This window comes from Copidosoma floridanum, unplaced genomic scaffold, assembly GCF_036245765.1.
Source record: "Copidosoma floridanum isolate Cflo_tuat_1 unplaced genomic scaffold, Cflo_Japanese_pri ptg000024l, whole genome shotgun sequence".
NCBI classification, from domain to species: Eukaryota; Metazoa; Arthropoda; class Insecta; order Hymenoptera; family Encyrtidae; genus Copidosoma; species Copidosoma floridanum.
Window position 1 is genome coordinate 8,500,856 of NW_028321901.1, and position 17,760 is coordinate 8,518,615.

General features: G+C 33.9%; 1 protein-coding gene across 2 annotated transcripts in view; it reads right to left on the bottom strand.

Annotated features, from left to right (window-relative positions):
- The window catches only part of Eif4g (eukaryotic translation initiation factor 4 gamma), a 763,642-nt gene that overhangs the window by 144,059 nt on the left and 601,823 nt on the right, over positions 1 to 17,760 (bottom strand). For both annotated transcript variants that reach the window (XM_089595035.1, XM_089595034.1), the window contains exon 18: positions 4,764 to 4,843. In XM_089595035.1, coding sequence (XP_089451161.1) covers positions 4,764 to 4,843 — 80 coding nt within the window. The remainder of the gene's footprint in view (positions 1 to 4,763; positions 4,844 to 17,760) is intronic.

Below are 17,760 nucleotides of genomic sequence, written 5' to 3' on the forward strand. Positions count from 1 at the left end.
GCTATTCAGGGCCATTATAAGTATTTACGTTCCCCACTTAATCATGAATTTCATCGGTTTTTTTAGGGGCCACCTGAGTGTAAACTACTTTGCCAACAAATACATTTTTACTACCATTTCCGGAAGTGATTCGTCGACTAAATTATATATTAACTAAAGACGGGCACTATTAAACCAAGTCAGCCATTCACTAGCAGACGTCACCTGTGGAGTTGTTCTTCGCAAGGCTGGAAAACCCGGTGACCGACGACCCTATATTACCCTCTCGACTTTAAGCATTCAACCAGGAATCACTGATCCTTTCACTAACCAATCTCCCCATCTAAGAACACCAAAACAACTGAATCTGCAAATGAAAAGGTGCTTTAGACACCAACGTCTTCGACGTTATACCGGGAGACGTTAGCAAAGAGCCCTACAACTAGCCCCAAAGCTTCGGACTTAGTAATTTTTCTCCCGATCAGTCTGGGTTTTCACCAGCAGGCCAGAGAAGATCACCCTGAGGTATCCAGGCAGTCACAATTACTGTTAACTGCAGTCAAGAAAGAGTTAACTTAAAAAGCTCACCGGTCTTTTATAGGGCCATCGGACGTCGAACTACCTTGCCAACAAATATATTAGAACTTAAAAAAGTTGACAGAAAACAGCTTTTAGGGGTCACAAAAATTTTAAACATGCCAAAAGTCGCAAGAGGGTGAATTGGAAGAAAAACTTCAAATGTATCTAATAAATACAATTTTACTTAAGCGTCAAGAAACTGACGCAGAAAATTTATCGAGATTGAAACAGCAGCGTCAAAATCGACAAATAAAGAATCCATTACGTGAGAGATCAGCTTTTTATTGTACCCTCACAGCAATCTCTGAAATTTTTAAAGATCTAAATTAAGTTTTTTAAATAAGTAGAAAATATATTTGTGTTTTTGAGGCGATAAAAAATGTAAAGATTAATCTCCAGGACTTTGTTGCTCTGGTAATAAAGTTGTGAGATAAGAGAAAAAAAATTTTCCGTAATATGTATTTTTTGGGAGTTTAAAATCTTAACAGCTTAAAAAAAAGCCCTTTTCGTAAATTATACGGGAGAAACTGCAAATCAACGGCTCTTTATGGTTCACAACTATTTTATGGCATAAGGAACGCACTGTACTTTTTAGCATAATTACATTTTTTTTAATTTTTGCAGTTTATTATTTGACCAAATAAACTGTATGGATTCCAAACAAATATGTTTTTAATAAGAAGACTTTTGTTCTGATGAGTGTCAGGAGTATATGTAAAATTTGTAACTGAAAACATTTCACATAACATGTCAACACACAACGGTATTCCATTTAGTAAGCCTCGGGCTAAGCCGAGACGGGGGGCTGCTAGTTAGCTTATATTTAAATCTTGAAGAAAGTGCTGTAGCAATATTAGTGGGACCAGCTTGAAAGAGAATCGTTAATCATTATATTAGTTTTAATTAGATGTTTAAGACAAAATAATCTTTCACTGTTGTATTGCGATGTATTTACAATCGCTGTTGTAGCTATTATTTCACTCAATGAATTATCACCATGGTTGTCATCCATGCTCAACACAATATTAATTATGTAGCAAATGCAACAAGCACGTGCACAAATTGAAAGGTTATAATTATATGTCTTGGAAACATCAGCGCTAGCGCCACCATCGGCTGGAAGGGTAAACATAGGTACTGGGAGAAAACATAAACAAGTATGAGGTGGACATAGCAAAATAATGTTCTTTTATTGAATTTAATTAAGGAATTGAATTAATCGAAACGAATATCCGACCGTATGAAGAAGGCGAGTGTTTACAAACTTAAGCCCATACTTATGAACAACAACTGAATTTCTTGCTCTGTACTTGAACTCCTTAGTTCTAACTATAGTTTGCCACACAAAGTGAGAGAAGTGATTGTAAAGAAAAAAAAGTCGTGTGATATAAAGTGTCGTTGCTCTTGCGTTGTAAGTACTCTCAGAAAGTGCAAGCATTTGCTATTTTTTTACGTATAAATATTTCAATGCAATTAACTTTTTCATTCCTGTTATTTGGATTTAGAACCCCATTAATGGATACTCAAGAAGCATCTGCACTGATGCTAAACAGCAATGGAGACAGTAAAAAAGTACAGTTAATAAAATGTATGAGTTTGTGCCTATTTCTCAATTTTGCCCCCTTTAAAAGAAAGTTCAAGGTGTGGAGTACTCAAATCTTGACTAAAAACTAGATTTTTTAACTGTATTAATTAATGGTTACGTATTTAATATAACTATCATAACGAAAATGATAAACAGCCTGTTATTTTTCTTTTGAAGCAAAAATTTAAACATTTTATTAACTGTACTTTTTTATTGTCTCTACTCCTGTTTGACATTAGTACAAGATGCTTTTTCTACATAAATTGAGGAGGTTCTAAATCCAAATAACAGAAATGAGTGAGATAATAGCATTAAAATATCTATATTAAAAATAATTGCAAATGTTGTGTTACCTTCACCTTGTTGAGTGCAATACTACCGAGACGCAATGCACTTTCCAAGAGTACCTGCAACCGCAAGAGCAGCAACATTTAATATCACACGACTTATTGGTCCTTACAATCACTACTCTCACTTTGTGTGGCATACTATGGTTAAGGCTAAGAACTGCAAGTACAGAGCAAAGAATTCAGTCGTATTTAAACTCTGCTTCATAATACCACACATAAGTATGTACTTTACTTTGGACGCACACTCGCTTTTTTTATACAGGTGGATATTTGTTCCGATTAATTATATTACATCATTAAATTCAATAAAAAACGTTATTTTACTACGTCTACCTCATACGTGTTTACGTTTGATCCCGGCACCTATGTTTACCCTTCCAGCCAAAAGTGGCGCTAGCGCCGATGCTACCAAGGCAAATATGAAGAACTGTGTACAGTTATACTCAAACCTATACGTCGAGTATCGACACTGTTGACTGTCAACTGCTGCACTGCACTACACGCGCGCACGTATAAACACACACATACACACACTTTTGCTCTCTCTCTCTCTCTCTCTCTCTATCCTCCTGCAGTCAGCTGCTTCTGCTCTTCACTGATATACATACATACGCCGTACTCCCTAGTTCCTACTTAGCCAGAAGCCATGCACAGCACATGTGTATGCGTGTGCATGTATACTTAGCTGCTTGTAGACGAATATGATATAGTATATCTACATATTTTGGCTAGCAGCAGTAGCGTAAGCAGTATTGGTAAATCTATGTAGGCGTGGTGGAAGAAGCGTTACGCTTCGAAAATTTTCACTGCCTACGCGGAGAGTCCAAGCCTTGTATAAAATGTTTTCGAATTAATACTACAAAGACAAACCATCATTACTCGTGCTTCTGGTTTTTGCCATGCATCACGAAATACCTCACACGACCTCACCTATCGAGACTGGGCGGAGAAAGAAGCTTGCAGTAGGTGTATCATAAACAATATCATCAAGTTCACTCAGATAAAATTTGCATGCAAACAGCTCACAGAAGGGTAATATTTATCAGCTGATCCATGATCAGATCTGCCAAGGGCGATGGGAAGCTTTTCACTACCACACCAAACCACCTAAGCACTTACTATGAATTCTACTGACAGGTCGTCATGCCCTCCACATTTAACACTTTAAGACTCTCCAAACCAATATTTACTCCCACAGTAGGTCAGCGATTTGGGTACGCAAGGTACGCAACGCTTGCTTGTACAGCCAGTCCCAGTACCAACATCTCTCCCTTATATTGATGTAATTTACGGTAGCAGGGTGCGTAACTGCTCACGCTTGCGAAGCATGGATATCCAGAAGGCCAATAGCCAAATCCTGGGGAGAGAGAGAGCGCGCGAGAGAGAGCGAGAGAGAGAGTCTACTAATACATGTACCTTACAGTGATGTAATACCAAGTTGCTGAGTTATGTTTATTATCGTGTAAAAAAAGCAGATCCACAAGTTAAAGACGTTGCCTAGTAAATGTATTTTTTGGTAGGTAACTGCATTACTAATATCTTGAATGCAATAAATAAGAATAACCGAATACTAAACCCTATAGTGTGATATTAAAAATGGATTTAAACAGATTTTAATATTTGAATCTGTAAAAAGTGTTACAAAATGAGTAGAAACTGTGCACGATTACTCCTTAAATAATTTTTAACAGTCCTGTAAGTTGAAAGTGTGGACACAATATCTTGGTTTCAAGACTTTAGAAAAAATGTTTTTGAAAAAAAAATGAGGTATGATTTTATTAATGTACTACTTTAAAGAGGTATTACTTGTTTTTTCTATTTACTTCAACTCAATATAAAGCTCTCTATTTTTTAAGTAAAAGGAAATCACAAAAAAAAATTTAGAAATAGGAAATGTTTTTGACATTGAGAAACGAAATATATTTTGGAAACATAAGCATATTCTACGTAGGTAAAAAAGTTGTTCAAACATATATTGCAACAATTATTTACTTGAAAAGATAAAGTTATTAACAAAATTTAAAATGTGTGAAACCTTTTAACAGACTAATACATTACCTTCTGCGTAAGATTAATTTTTTCAATGAAACAAAAATATTACTAGTCCTAGTTTGTACATTATTAAAAAATGATAAAACAACTATTTTACATATGTTTAAATCTTTAAGCATACACGCAATGTATCAAGAAGTGTCTTACATGCTGGGTTGGTAATTTTTGATAGTTTTTGTCTTATTAATTAAGCAAGTAATGAATAAAAAATTGCATACCAAGTATTTTTGCAAAGTATTTCCAAAGTTTGGGTATATCTATTATTAAATCTCCTGATTCTTCCAAGAGTTTTCCAAGACTGAAACATAGTCAATAATATTATACGTGTGAGTAGAACATTTTAGTACAACTTATTTCTATCGTATTAATATTGTTAATATTTAATATTTCATGTAAAACAGTAGTTACGAACTAAAAAATGAAATTTGCAAAACTAAGATAATACTGCATTGAACCAACTTTTCTTATTTTCTGTTATCTTATATTCACCAAAACGCATCTTTTTAGAGCAATAAAGAGTCATAACCTCTTATACTTCTTACTACTCGTAATGCATTATCAGAGCTAAAAAAGCAAAAAGTATCTATGTATGGTGTTATAATTTTTATTGTTAAATTCTTAAAGTTAAAGAAACAAATATTATACTTTAACGATGGAAAACTTTTCTCTAGACAAACCTTGTATATAAGTTATGGGACAATGATCAACTTTTTTAGGTTTCTATGGCTTTGTAACTATAAAATATCCATTTTATAAAATATCCATAATATGTTTTTTAGGTTTCTATGGCTTTGTAACTATAAAATATCCATTTCACGTATATTATACTTTTATAAATTATATTTTTCAAATCCACGTATTTTTTTCTTTAATTTTTTTTCTGGGTTACCATGACAGCTCTTTGGCCTAGTGGCCAGAGCCACCCACTCACCACCTACGTGTGGGGATGTATTACCGCATTCCAACCCTTTTACTGATATTATTCCTAATCCATGGGCACAGTGTTAGTATCTCCGGTGAAACACCTTACTAGTTAAGCTGACACTCTCAGCACCAATGGTGCATCGGGTCCACTTGCCAGTGTGTAGCCTTTCTTCATACGGGACTCCATATTTCAGGACGTCTACTCCTCGCCGGTTAAGCCAGCGGGCATTGGATAATTAGCATCCCCGGAGAAGCCCCATGTTTCAGAGACCACTCCTCACCGGTAAGGCCGGCGATCCTTACCTCGCACATTGCATCCGCTAATCCCTATCTATAACCCTAACATTGTTTCGCATTCACCCAGGCCCGAAGACCTGTGGGGCAAGAAAAAAACCCTGGATTTTTTCTGACGGAAAATTTCACAGAAAAACCCGCCCCAAAACAGCCAGGGTTACATAAGAACTTATCCCGATGAAAACAGTTTTTTGAAAAAACCTGCATACACCGTGAATCGAACCCATGACCCCTAGAACAGCGTTGTATCAGTCAGAAGCACGCTTACCACTGAGCCAACTCTGCTTTTTGAATCCACGTATTTAGTACACAAAGTTTTGTTGTATAATTCAATCATAAATAAAATAGAAATAACTGTTTGCATTTCTTTTATTTATCATTTTGACCAGAAGTATTTTATTTTAGACAATAGTAATCATAATTTAAATAATAAAAAAAACTGTAATAAGTATGTATTTCAATAAATGACACAAAATCTCATATAATATTACGCAGCAAAAACTGCTTAACTATAGAAGTTCAAAAGTTTAATACATACTTGTAAGCTCTGCAGTTTTAGTGTTGGCAGAATTATTTTATCCGGTGAAACTTTATTGATTTGAAAATATTAAATTATAGTTTAAAATGCAACATATCAGATTAGAGTATAAATAATTACTCAATTTTAAAATAGTCAAAATATGGAGGCCATACAATTAAGAACAGAATACGTAAAATACAATCAATGAACACACATGTACTTGTAGTAATAAAAATCTCATTTCGAAGTTTTGAAAGTTAGGAAACATACTAACTAATCAATAATCCAAACAAATATCGTTACTTTTATTAGTATCATAAATAATAGAAACAGGAATTGGAAGAATTAAGAGACAATATAGGAATCCGTTATTTTATATTATTAATAATAAACACAGCTGCAGATTTTCAGTGTGGGTTTACTTTAAACCATTCGTAAAGTTGTAAGGTAAGGGTTAAAAAATATTGATGGTAAGCTTTAACTTCACATTTGTTATGAATCTTGTCCTTCATAAAACGTTAACATTCTTTATGAGAGACATTATGTAATACTTTTTTCTAATAAATAAGTTTTTATTAACAAATTATTATTTTCAATCTATTAATTTACCAAAGGACCAATTGGTTTACGAACATAATTTTTTTGAAATTCCTTGTCTGCCTAGACTCGCCATTCCATCATATTTCTTTTACTACACAAGTTTCGTAATTCCCAATTTCAATCTTTGTTTAAGCAAATGCACGTAAAAATTTGATTATTTTAAAACTTTAAGGATTAAAATAACCCAATTATGTATGTAAAGACGTCTTTTGAGAGCTAAAACAGTTATCTTGAGTTATTAATACAGCTTAACTAAGGGACATAAGTTTTTCTTTCTGTGCATTTTGTAAACTGACACTTTCAAGGTGAGCCACCCGTTTTGGCGTATAGTTAGCTGCAGCCCCTACGATGAACACATATCATTGGTAAATGGTTTTTATTTGTGATTGCATGAAAATCAGTACTTCTTTGTAAGATATTTAATGCTATACATTATTAAATTTGAAAAGAGCATCTAAATGTCTAAGACCATATGTAAAATACGATTGAAGTCTTGAATTTATGTGTCATGATTTTATTTAAGTGTTATCAACTGCTCGTAATAAAAAAAAGAAGAAGTTTAAAGGGAACGTTTTACTAAACTATTAGGTTAATTGTGTGTTGATAGACTTACAGATGAAATAAACTGACGTTTGTAACTGACAGCAAAAGAAAAAACATTATGCAAAAAAGTTGTATCACTGTCTAATTTGAACAAAAAAGAAAAATTGCATCTCGACCAAATGTCTGTGTATAAACCTTTATGCCTCTATTTTCTGCGGCTCTCCTTACCTTATTAATTCTTTAAGTTGCTGGGGAGAGGAAAAGCACCTCAACCAACCCTTCTTTGATCAGTTGTGATGCGGTCTTCACACAGGCTTCCTATGTATCCCGTGTGATGATATGCCTTTTATTAATTAAAAATTCAACATTGAAAAATTATTAAATGCAAAAAACGGACGTTAATGATAAAAAATATCTAATAGCCATACTAAGACTAATCTAAAAAAAAAAATCAGAAATCAGTGAGTGTTTGGGTGTCCAAGTACTGCTTGTTCTAAAATAACGTAGAAGATGTCATTAAATGTAGCTCAACTTAAACAATCACCTTATTCTCGAATTAAAAACTTTTAAGAGAATAAAACGCATAATAACTTATTCACAAAACGTCGAATAAATAAGCCAATGATAAAGAAAAAATAAAAAAAACGTAAGCTTTTACTTACTAAATTTTAAAACATTACTTCATTTCTACTTTAATTTTCTTGTCAGCTATCGACTTATACTTGAATACAAACAATACTCTTGAGACTGTGCTACATTTAAACTTTAGAAAGATTTATACAACATATCATCTGGTAAGCTTTTACAGTTGAACACAATAATTTTACGTAGTTTCAGGTTCAACACAAGCTTGAAAATTTAAGTTCACCCACTTATACGTATAAGTTCTTTAATGATGACACTTACTGAATGCATTGAAAAAACAAAAAAAAGCATTAATACATTGTGTCAAAAAACATAAGAGCATGTCTAAGAAAGACTTGATAGTATCTAAACACATTTTTAATATATTTCATACTTTTGATGGGAATTTACTTAAAATCGATAACAAATAGTCAAATTTAAAAAAAAAAAAAAGATATTTAAAATGGTAAACATAAATCTGACTAACAACAATGTAAATATAAAAGAGAACTTACAGCCGTTCGGTAAATTTTATTCACTTTTGTGGGAAAATTTACAAGATATTAACAAATATTAAATCATTGACTGTTACGTATATGTGAGGCACGCAAGCGCACTAGAAACAAAGATAACGTTTTATCGATTTGCTGTACACACGATTTAGCCGATATGAGTATTTCTATTTTTAATGTATTTTGCGTCGATTTCTGGGTAGTTATTTATTTTTTACATGTATAAGTTTTTTTTTTTTTGAGAGTTTGGCACGTACCATGGTAGAGAGCACATCGTGGCTCACAGTAATAGGGCAGTACATATCATTAAAAAGGGTGAAACAAAACACAAATAAAACAAAGAGAAATTACAAAGCATAAGGAAGCTCAGAAAATAAAGGCAACCATAAATAAGGAGCAAAAACTGAAAGTAGAGGATCAAGAGAAGAGATAGTACTTTAAACTTCAAATTAAACGAATAGTGCAAAGCCCAGGTAGTGGATCAGCCTAAGCTATTCGACCTCGAGAACTTCAAGCTTGAGGGAAGCAGTGTAAAACAGAGAGAAGAAATGGACAAAGCGGCAAGGGACAAGCTAACCAAGACTCTCACAGAAAAAAAGAGGAATTCGAAAATGTTAACAAAACGATAAGAAGCGTTAAGAAGGACAAGCAAAAAAAGAAAGATGATATCAAAGAACTAAGAAACAAGTGCAAGGAAAGACTAAAAAAGACACAAATACAACAAAAGGAGGACAAGGTGGAATGGATGATAGATAAAAAATAGATTTAACAATTACAAGACTGGAAGAGGAGAAGAAAAGGAGAGATAGAGACGGTAGAAAATCTGTTACAGTTATTAAAAGTCTGAAAATTAGGAAAGGAAAATCATTAAAGAACGTGGAAAAACAGTTGAGCCATCAGCTAAGCATGGAAATGCAAGGCTTGAAGCTACAATTATCGGATACAGAAGAAAAGAAGCAGATAGAAGAATAATCTTTGTGAAACCACAAGACTGGGAAACCAAAAGACAAGTGATGCAAAGTAAAAAAAACTTAGTAAGAGGTGTGTGTATAAAAAACAATCTAATAAAAAAAGAGTGGATCACGCAGATGAAAGCCAGATAATGCACCAGAAAGAGAAGAGAGAAGGGTAAGGTAACGAGAGTTAGATACCATAAAATGTCAATTGATAACAGATAGCACCACTGGGACAAGTAGTGTAGGGTCTTCACCCCTCCATGTGTATAGTTAACCGTCGGCTGAGAAAGAGTAGACGCCAAACTCAAGCTCTACACCAGCTAGTACTAAGGTAAAGGTACCACTTTGGAACGGTTTTTGGCAAGTGTTTTCTTACGATTTTTATTAAAAAAGTAATATTGACTTAATCAGCGTAAATTTCGTTTCTTCAGAAGCGCTTCGTCTTAATCTTTAGTATTTTTATTTTTCAATCTGTTTAGAATGTAATTTAATTTGTTTATTAATAAAACTTCAATAAAGAATTGTGTCCGTCGGATGAAACATACTAAAATTTATGTCCTACTTTTGGAACAGTATGTCCCCCGTATGAAACACATATGCATTTTATATGCACTCAGTGTGTTTCATACGAGGGACATCATGTGTTAAAGGTTATGTTCCCGATGTGTCCCAGTTTAGAAAAGCACTTTACGATAGTATTTTTTTTCATTTACCAGAACATGAAACAAAAAAAAAAATTTTACTGTTTAAAGAAGCTTACACTTAAAAGATTGTACGAGAGTAATTTCTTGGTAAACAATCATCTAAAACTATATTCATTCCTGCTGTTTCATGAGGGGGACAGAAATTATTTAAGTGTTTCTAGGTGGTACCTTTACCTTATTTTAGTCACTGTCCAAGTCGATCAGACTATATAGGCAATAAAGAGTCCACACATATAACTAACAGTGATTTCATTTGCCCCGGGTCAAATCCGCCTTCCCTAAGATATCACGTCCCTACAGCAGAGAGGAGAGTTCAGTCAAAGGAAGAAGCAGAAACAGTCGGAATAGCTAGGTGGAGTGAAAAGGAGGAATAAGAAAGAGAAGGAAAAGGGTGTTTTTGAAACGCAGCTGGCGTAATGAACAAGGGTATAGATTTCTTGAAATTCATAAAGAGATTCGATTTTGTAGGCCTAATGAAAACGTGGATGAAAAAGTGAAGGTGGGTAAAAATTAAAAGCAGCTTGATACCCAGTTTGACTAGAAAAGCTGTGCAGCCATCACGAACAAGAAGAGTGTAAAAGCAATGGAAGGCATAATCTTAGGCATCAGAAAAATGGAGAAAATAAGTAGGGAGAAAATAAAAGAAAGGGACAAGAAAATAATATATTAAGTAATAAAAGTCAACAAAAAACTCAAAATTTGTAAGAGTGTATAATCAGAACACGAAAGAAACACTACAGATACTAGAAGAAATACTAGACATAGAGGAGAAACACCATTTAATGATTGGGGAAGATTAGAATGCAAGGACAGTAGAGGAGAGAGACATCTGAAAAGGAGAGGAGGTATACAATAACCTAACTAAGAAGATAGTCAATAGCTCGAGAAAATCAGACGATAAAACCATGAATACGGAAGGAAGAATCCGTATAAAATGATTGGAAAAGAGGGAATGGTTCATCATAAACGGCAGTAAGGAAGCAGTGACGAACTAGAAAAGGTAAAAAGCCATAAAGGACAAAGTTGAAGTACTTGTGCCAAAAGTAAGAAGTGAAATTAAAAAGTAGTGTCTGGGAAGTAACCAATGGAAAAATAGAGTGTACGTAACCAGGAAAAAACAAGGCAAGAAAAGTGTCAAAAGTTAGAAAAAAAAAGATTTGTGGGAAAGAGTATATAAAAATAAGAAATGAGCAAGAGATAGTGTAAAGAAAGAAAAAAAAAATTATCGCTAAGAGTCGCAGAAAATTAAAAACATAATGACAGAAGCAGAAGTTAGAAAGTTGCAAGTATATTTAATGAAAGACTGATGAAGGGAGTAGAAGATAAGCTTGGAGAGAATCAATTTGGCTTCAGGAGTAGGAGGGGAGCGATGCAGTGTTTGTGCTAAACCATTTAGTGGATGGAAAGAGCTAAAGTGAGTGTGAATCCAAGAGCAAGAATAATAAAAACACACACTGAAACAAAAAGCAGAATTCAAGTAGGTAAAAAGTAAGTCATAGCCTGTTTGGACGCCAAAGAGCTGAGATAAGATTGCCTAGTTATCCTCACGCTATTTAATACATATATAAGAGACATAGAAAAATACTAAAAGTAAAACGTTATGACAGGAGCGAAAGTCGGCCGAGAAAAAATTTGGTCGTTAGCATATTTTGATAATATAATTCTCACCACGGAGCAAGAGGAAGACCTGAAGGAGTTACTTAAAAGACAGAAAAGTTTCCTACAGAAAAAGACAATAACATTAAGTTTGAAGAAGACAAAGATCCTAGTATTTAAGAGAGGCAAGAAAAGCTAAAACAGAAGAAAATGGTACTGGGATGAAGAAGGAATTGAAGTCAAGGAGATTAAAAATTTGGGATATACCTTACAGAATAATGAAAAAGCAGAAACCTTATTAGAGAAACAAAAAGAAGGGCAACTGTTGCAATAAACAGCACGTGGAGCACAGCATAGGAGAGATGCTATTAAAGTTCAAGTGTAGAAGAAGAATGGTCATTTTTAGTTCCTAGGTAGAGGGTAAAGTGCTACGTCAAGCAGAAGTATTAGGATTGAAACTTAGGACTATCTATAAGGAAGAAACAAAACGTTAGTTTAAGGACAAAAGCAACTCTAAAAAAGCAAAAGTAACAAAGAGATAGGGGCTAAGGAAGACAGGGATCGGGGATTAAATCAAAGAGGCAACAAACATATGTTAACAAAGACACTAGAAACGCGCAACCTAAAGAAATCAAGGAGAGAAAAAGTAGAATCTAAACACAATCCCATTTACAAAGAGGTACGGAGCGAAAAAGAGCAAAGTTACCTGGAAAACCGGACATTAGAAGCCAAATAGCCAATACTATCAAAATATATATGCGGCAACATGACAAAAAGCACAGAATATGGAAGGTGAAAGAAAAAAAAGTATGCAGACTGTGCTACATGGAGCAAGAAATGTTGGACCACGTATAACAAAATTGCACATATACGAGTAAAAACTGCCAGATACCGGACAAACTAAGTATAAAATGCTAAGGAGTCAATAATCTTATCAGCATAGAGAAGAAACTAAAAGAAGACGAGCAGCTGAGTTGGACAAATAAAAAAATAGGAAAGCCAAAAGTTAAGGAACGAGTTAAGTTGGCGTGGAAGGAGCAGGGATCGATACTGAAGGAAAGAAGGACAGCAGCGGGAAGTTAAAATAATAGAGCGGAAGGGCAACCAAACAGAAACGTGCAGCATATACATGCAAGACAAGGAGGCGGTAAGAGTACTTGAAGAAGCTAAAGGAAAAGCGAGATCAAAGAGCGAGTAAGAAAGGTTAGACGTGAGATCAAAAACACTGGAGAGTAAAAGGTTAAACGAGAGATATCTTAAAGAGGTCTGGGAGAGAATGTTGGATAAACAGAAAGGCAAAGAAAAAGATAAAGTAAACAGTAGAAAAAATAAAGTGCTGGTTCAAAAAATGACAATGGAAATGAAGAAGAATAAAGAAGAGAAGACAAAGACAAAAGACAAAATAGAAAAATTGGAGAAGGGCGTACAAGAGAAAAAGATAGAGATCAAGACATTAAACAAAGAGAATTCCTTTCAAATTTCTGTAACTAAATTGTAAAGAGAAAAAGGAACAGGAGATGAAGTAGAAGAAAACAGAAGAGAAGTTAAACAAGGGTCAGACTACGTAGATACAACAATGACGAAAACAGATCAAGAAATAAAGAAGCAAAAAGTGCCGAAAGAGTGAATGAAGTAAAAAAGAAGCTGAACAGTAGAAATAAAAAAATGTGTAAGAAGATTCAGTAAAGTAGTGTAGAAAAAAAAAACGAAAGTGAAAATGAAAAAGGTTGATTAAGTAATAAAATAAAGTGTTTAAAACAAAAAGTGAAACAAATCGTTTTATTTTTAGGCTAAGTAATAATAAAATAAGTAAAGTGGAGAAAAGGCTGTAAGCCATAACGATTTGCTAAAAAGTTATTTTCAATGAGTGAAAGGCAATAAGTGACACTAAATACTTAAGAAGACTGAGAGGTGGAATCAAAGAAAAAGTAATGAAAATTAAAATCAATTGAAATTAGGACTTTTAATAAATGTTGTTTTTGTTGTGGTAATATCCTTACATGAGCTAACCAATTTCGGATATTTAAATGTTTTGTATTCAATATTTTAATATGTATAGGATATATTTGATATTTTGCAACCATCATTTTATGTATACCTCTATTTAGTGTGAAAAAAGATTGATTTCGTTACGTAAATATTTTTTATATTGTTTCATAAATTGTATTGGTGTTATTGTTCACCAAACATAGGTATGAAAGACCATAATACACATTTTTTTTTGTAAGCTTAATAGCTCAATAATAGACTATAGCGTAGAAATTCTTAGATAATAGTCTTTTTTTCTTTTACGCCAAAGTATAATTAAAATTTGCTGGAATGATTTTAATGGCATTAAATTACTTCGATGAATCATGCATACAAAGCAAAGATAAAGATGAAGCTAGTCAACGGACGTGGCCGGTATTTTATATAGAGTCATTTCATATCACTTCAGAATAATTTTTTAATCATTTAACTTTTTCAACGTTACTCTTTTAATGAGTGCCTCTATTTATGAAACATTGAAAAGTAACGTTTTAAATATTAATCCCTAATTCTTCACTAAAATAAACTTAAGCTTACAAGAATGTCACATTAAAAATAATTTTTATTACTAAAATTTATTTTTACAATTAGAAGTTACGGAAGCTTAGCCTGTATTACGTAACATAATCTCTTTTTTTGAAACTAACCTTTTTTTTACCAAAAAAAAAATATAATAAATTACCTTTTTATTTTTAAATTTATAAAAAACAGAAGTGAATATAAATTTTAATGCTAAAATTTTTATAATGTTCTACTGACTTACGTAAAATTTTACCTGAAAATTTAAATCTCGGATTCATGCAAAGTGCTTTATTACTGGCTAAAAGTTTGAACATTACTCTATTTCTGTACTAAACAGAGGTATTTCTTATAACAGCAAATCATATTCAAAATTGAATGCAGCAGTAATGCAATATCAACAAGATTTCGAAGGTAAGTATGTAGATCTCCGAATCTACCATTTGACTGTGTATTGACTACTTGTAGTCACAATGTAAATTATTTATGTGCACGAAGTACATCAAGATTTATTTATTTAAATAAGGTTTATTCTATGACCGAGTTATTAACTACGGCAGCAACTTTACGCTGTGCCTGCAGCAAAATTTTAGGAAAGTCAAGGTTAGAAAAAAATATTTTTCTTTTTTAATACGCAAAAAAATGTAAAAACATTCTTCGTACGTTGTTGATGTAGTGAACATGAATAACGCAAACCGTAAATAACAAACTAACCAAAATTTATAAGATTTATTTTTGAACTATCCTTAGTATATATATATATATATATATATATATATATATATATATATACACATATATGTATATATATATCTTTATTTTCAGCCAGCAGGCCCAGAAAAAGGACTTGGTTTACAAATAATGATTGATATCTTATCCGAACCAGACACATACCATACCAACACACCGTCCACACTCATACTCTCCATACCCACACCCGAGTCTCGTCTCTGTCTCACGCTACTACTGCTTAATTATAAAATAGATACTTTTTTTCTTTTTTTAATATTTTATTTACCTCCTTCACACTTTTCCTTGCACTCAATCTCATACCTCTTGAATAGTTTAACTACCTCACTTACTCCTAATTCACTCCTCGCATACAAGTTAAGAACCCTCTTATATTCCGTTTTATTTTCTTTCTACTCAAAGCTTACCTCACAATTATTTATTACATGCTCGATAGTGCTAGAATCCTTACCACATAATACACATAACCTTTTTTCCGCTATCCACCAATACCTATTCTCTAATTCGACATTACCACATCTTACTCTCGCGATAGTACTAATATCACAATCCTTACGAAATTTACATAAATATTTTGGCAATTTTTCAGTTATTATACTCTCATACCTTTTATTATACCTTGAGTTTTTAACACAGACATCCAACCTCTGTAATTTTATATCACACATTCTCTGCTTAATATCTCTATTTACATCGACCTCAGTACCTATACTAATATTTACAGCTAACGCGCTTAAACCAATTGAATGAAAGAATTTTTCTCTTTCAACACTGTATAAATCGCGGTTACCCAACATTTCCTTTTCTTTCCAGCACTTTTTTACTAATATATCATCCTCCATTTGACTTGTCTTTTTCTCAAAATTTAACGCACGCGTTCGCCACGTAGTACACAATTTATCTACTTTGGTCTCACTATAAACGATGTACCTCGGTGTACAGAATTTCAGCTTCAAAACCCATCTATAATAGTCTCGTTGTAATTTTTCAAGTTCAGTTTTTTCCTCCCACCCCCATATCTCCGCCCCATACGACATTGTGCTTCTAACTAGATAGTTAAAAAGCATCCTCCTCCTTTTAAAATCATTTTTGCACCTTCTTTCCCCCAATCCCCACACTCTCTAAGCCACAATCATCCCTTTTAACCTAAGCTCCCTTATATGTTCCTTATAATTTGCCTCCCTGTTAAAGTTAAAGCCTAAATATTTAAAAGATACATCCTCCTCCAATTCTTTACCATCAAATTCCCATTTATCTTTTTTACCAGCCTTGCCTATATTAAACACCATCACCTTTGTTTTTTTATCACTTAATGTTAAATTCCTACCTTTCAGAAACTTTCCCAAAGTCCCCAGCATATCTGGCAACGCTTTCCTATTTAAGGCCAGCAAAACCAGGTCGTCAGCATAAGCTAGCGACCAAATCCTCGACCCTCCTACAACAACCCCACCTACTTTTCTCGTGCCAAACTCCTTCTCTAAAGCCGAAATATAGATACAAAATAGAATCGGACTCAAAACACAACCCTGCCTCAGTCCTTTCGAACTCCAGAACCTGTCCGATCTCTCATTGTTCACTTTCACCAGCACTATAGTTTTCTCATACAGTTCCATGATCCGATTAATTAAATAAACACTGATCCCTTCCTCTGCCATATACTTCCACAACTTTACTCTATTCACCGTATCAAAAGCAGCGGTCAGGTCCACGAAACACGCGTACACTTTGTTTTTCTTACATTTTGCCGTCTGCACTATATGATCCAGGATGTAGATATTGTCCAACGTAGATCTGCCGTTCCTAAATCCAGCTTGACCATCTGGCAAAATATTTTTCTCCTCCACTTCATAGGCCAGCCTTGATCTCGAAACTTCTGTATATACCTTATACGACGTTGGGAGCAAAGAAATACCTCTGTAATTCCCAACTAAATTAGGCTCTTCCTTCTTGTATAATGGCACGACAATTGCCACCCTCCAATCCTTCGGAACACCCTCACCATTCCACACTTTTTTGAACAGATCTACCAGTTTATTGAACAACTCTTCACTACACCACTTCCACACTTCGTTTGGGATATCGTTCACACCAGTCGCCTTTTTTTTTTTTCAACGATTGAATAGCCATCTCTACCTCTACATCCTCCAACAGAATTGAACTGTCCTCATCATTTTGCCCCACTCTCTTTTCACCCACAGTCCTCACGCAACTACCGTCAATAAGCGACCTAAAGTACTCCTCCCATTCTTTTATAGGAATATTACTTTCATCCGCTGATGCACCTCTCCTCTTCGTTCCGAGAAACTTCCACACCTCGCTCTCATTTTTTATGCTTCTTAACGTGGCCTCTTCCATAGCCTTAAAGTTCTCTAGCTTTTCGTTACAAAGATTTCTTCACTCTCTTCTTTCTTTTATATAACAAAGCTTGTCAACTTTACCATTCCTCCATCTGTAATACGCTGCCATCACTTTTCTCTTCCTTGCCCTACATTCTTTATCATACCATTTCCTCTCACCAATCTTCCATCCCTTTATCTTAATCTCTTTTCTAACCACTGCTTTATTCACCGTGTCCTTTATCGCTGCCCACAACTTCTCTACTGATTCGTAACACTTCACACTTATCAGTTTACACAGGTCTTCTT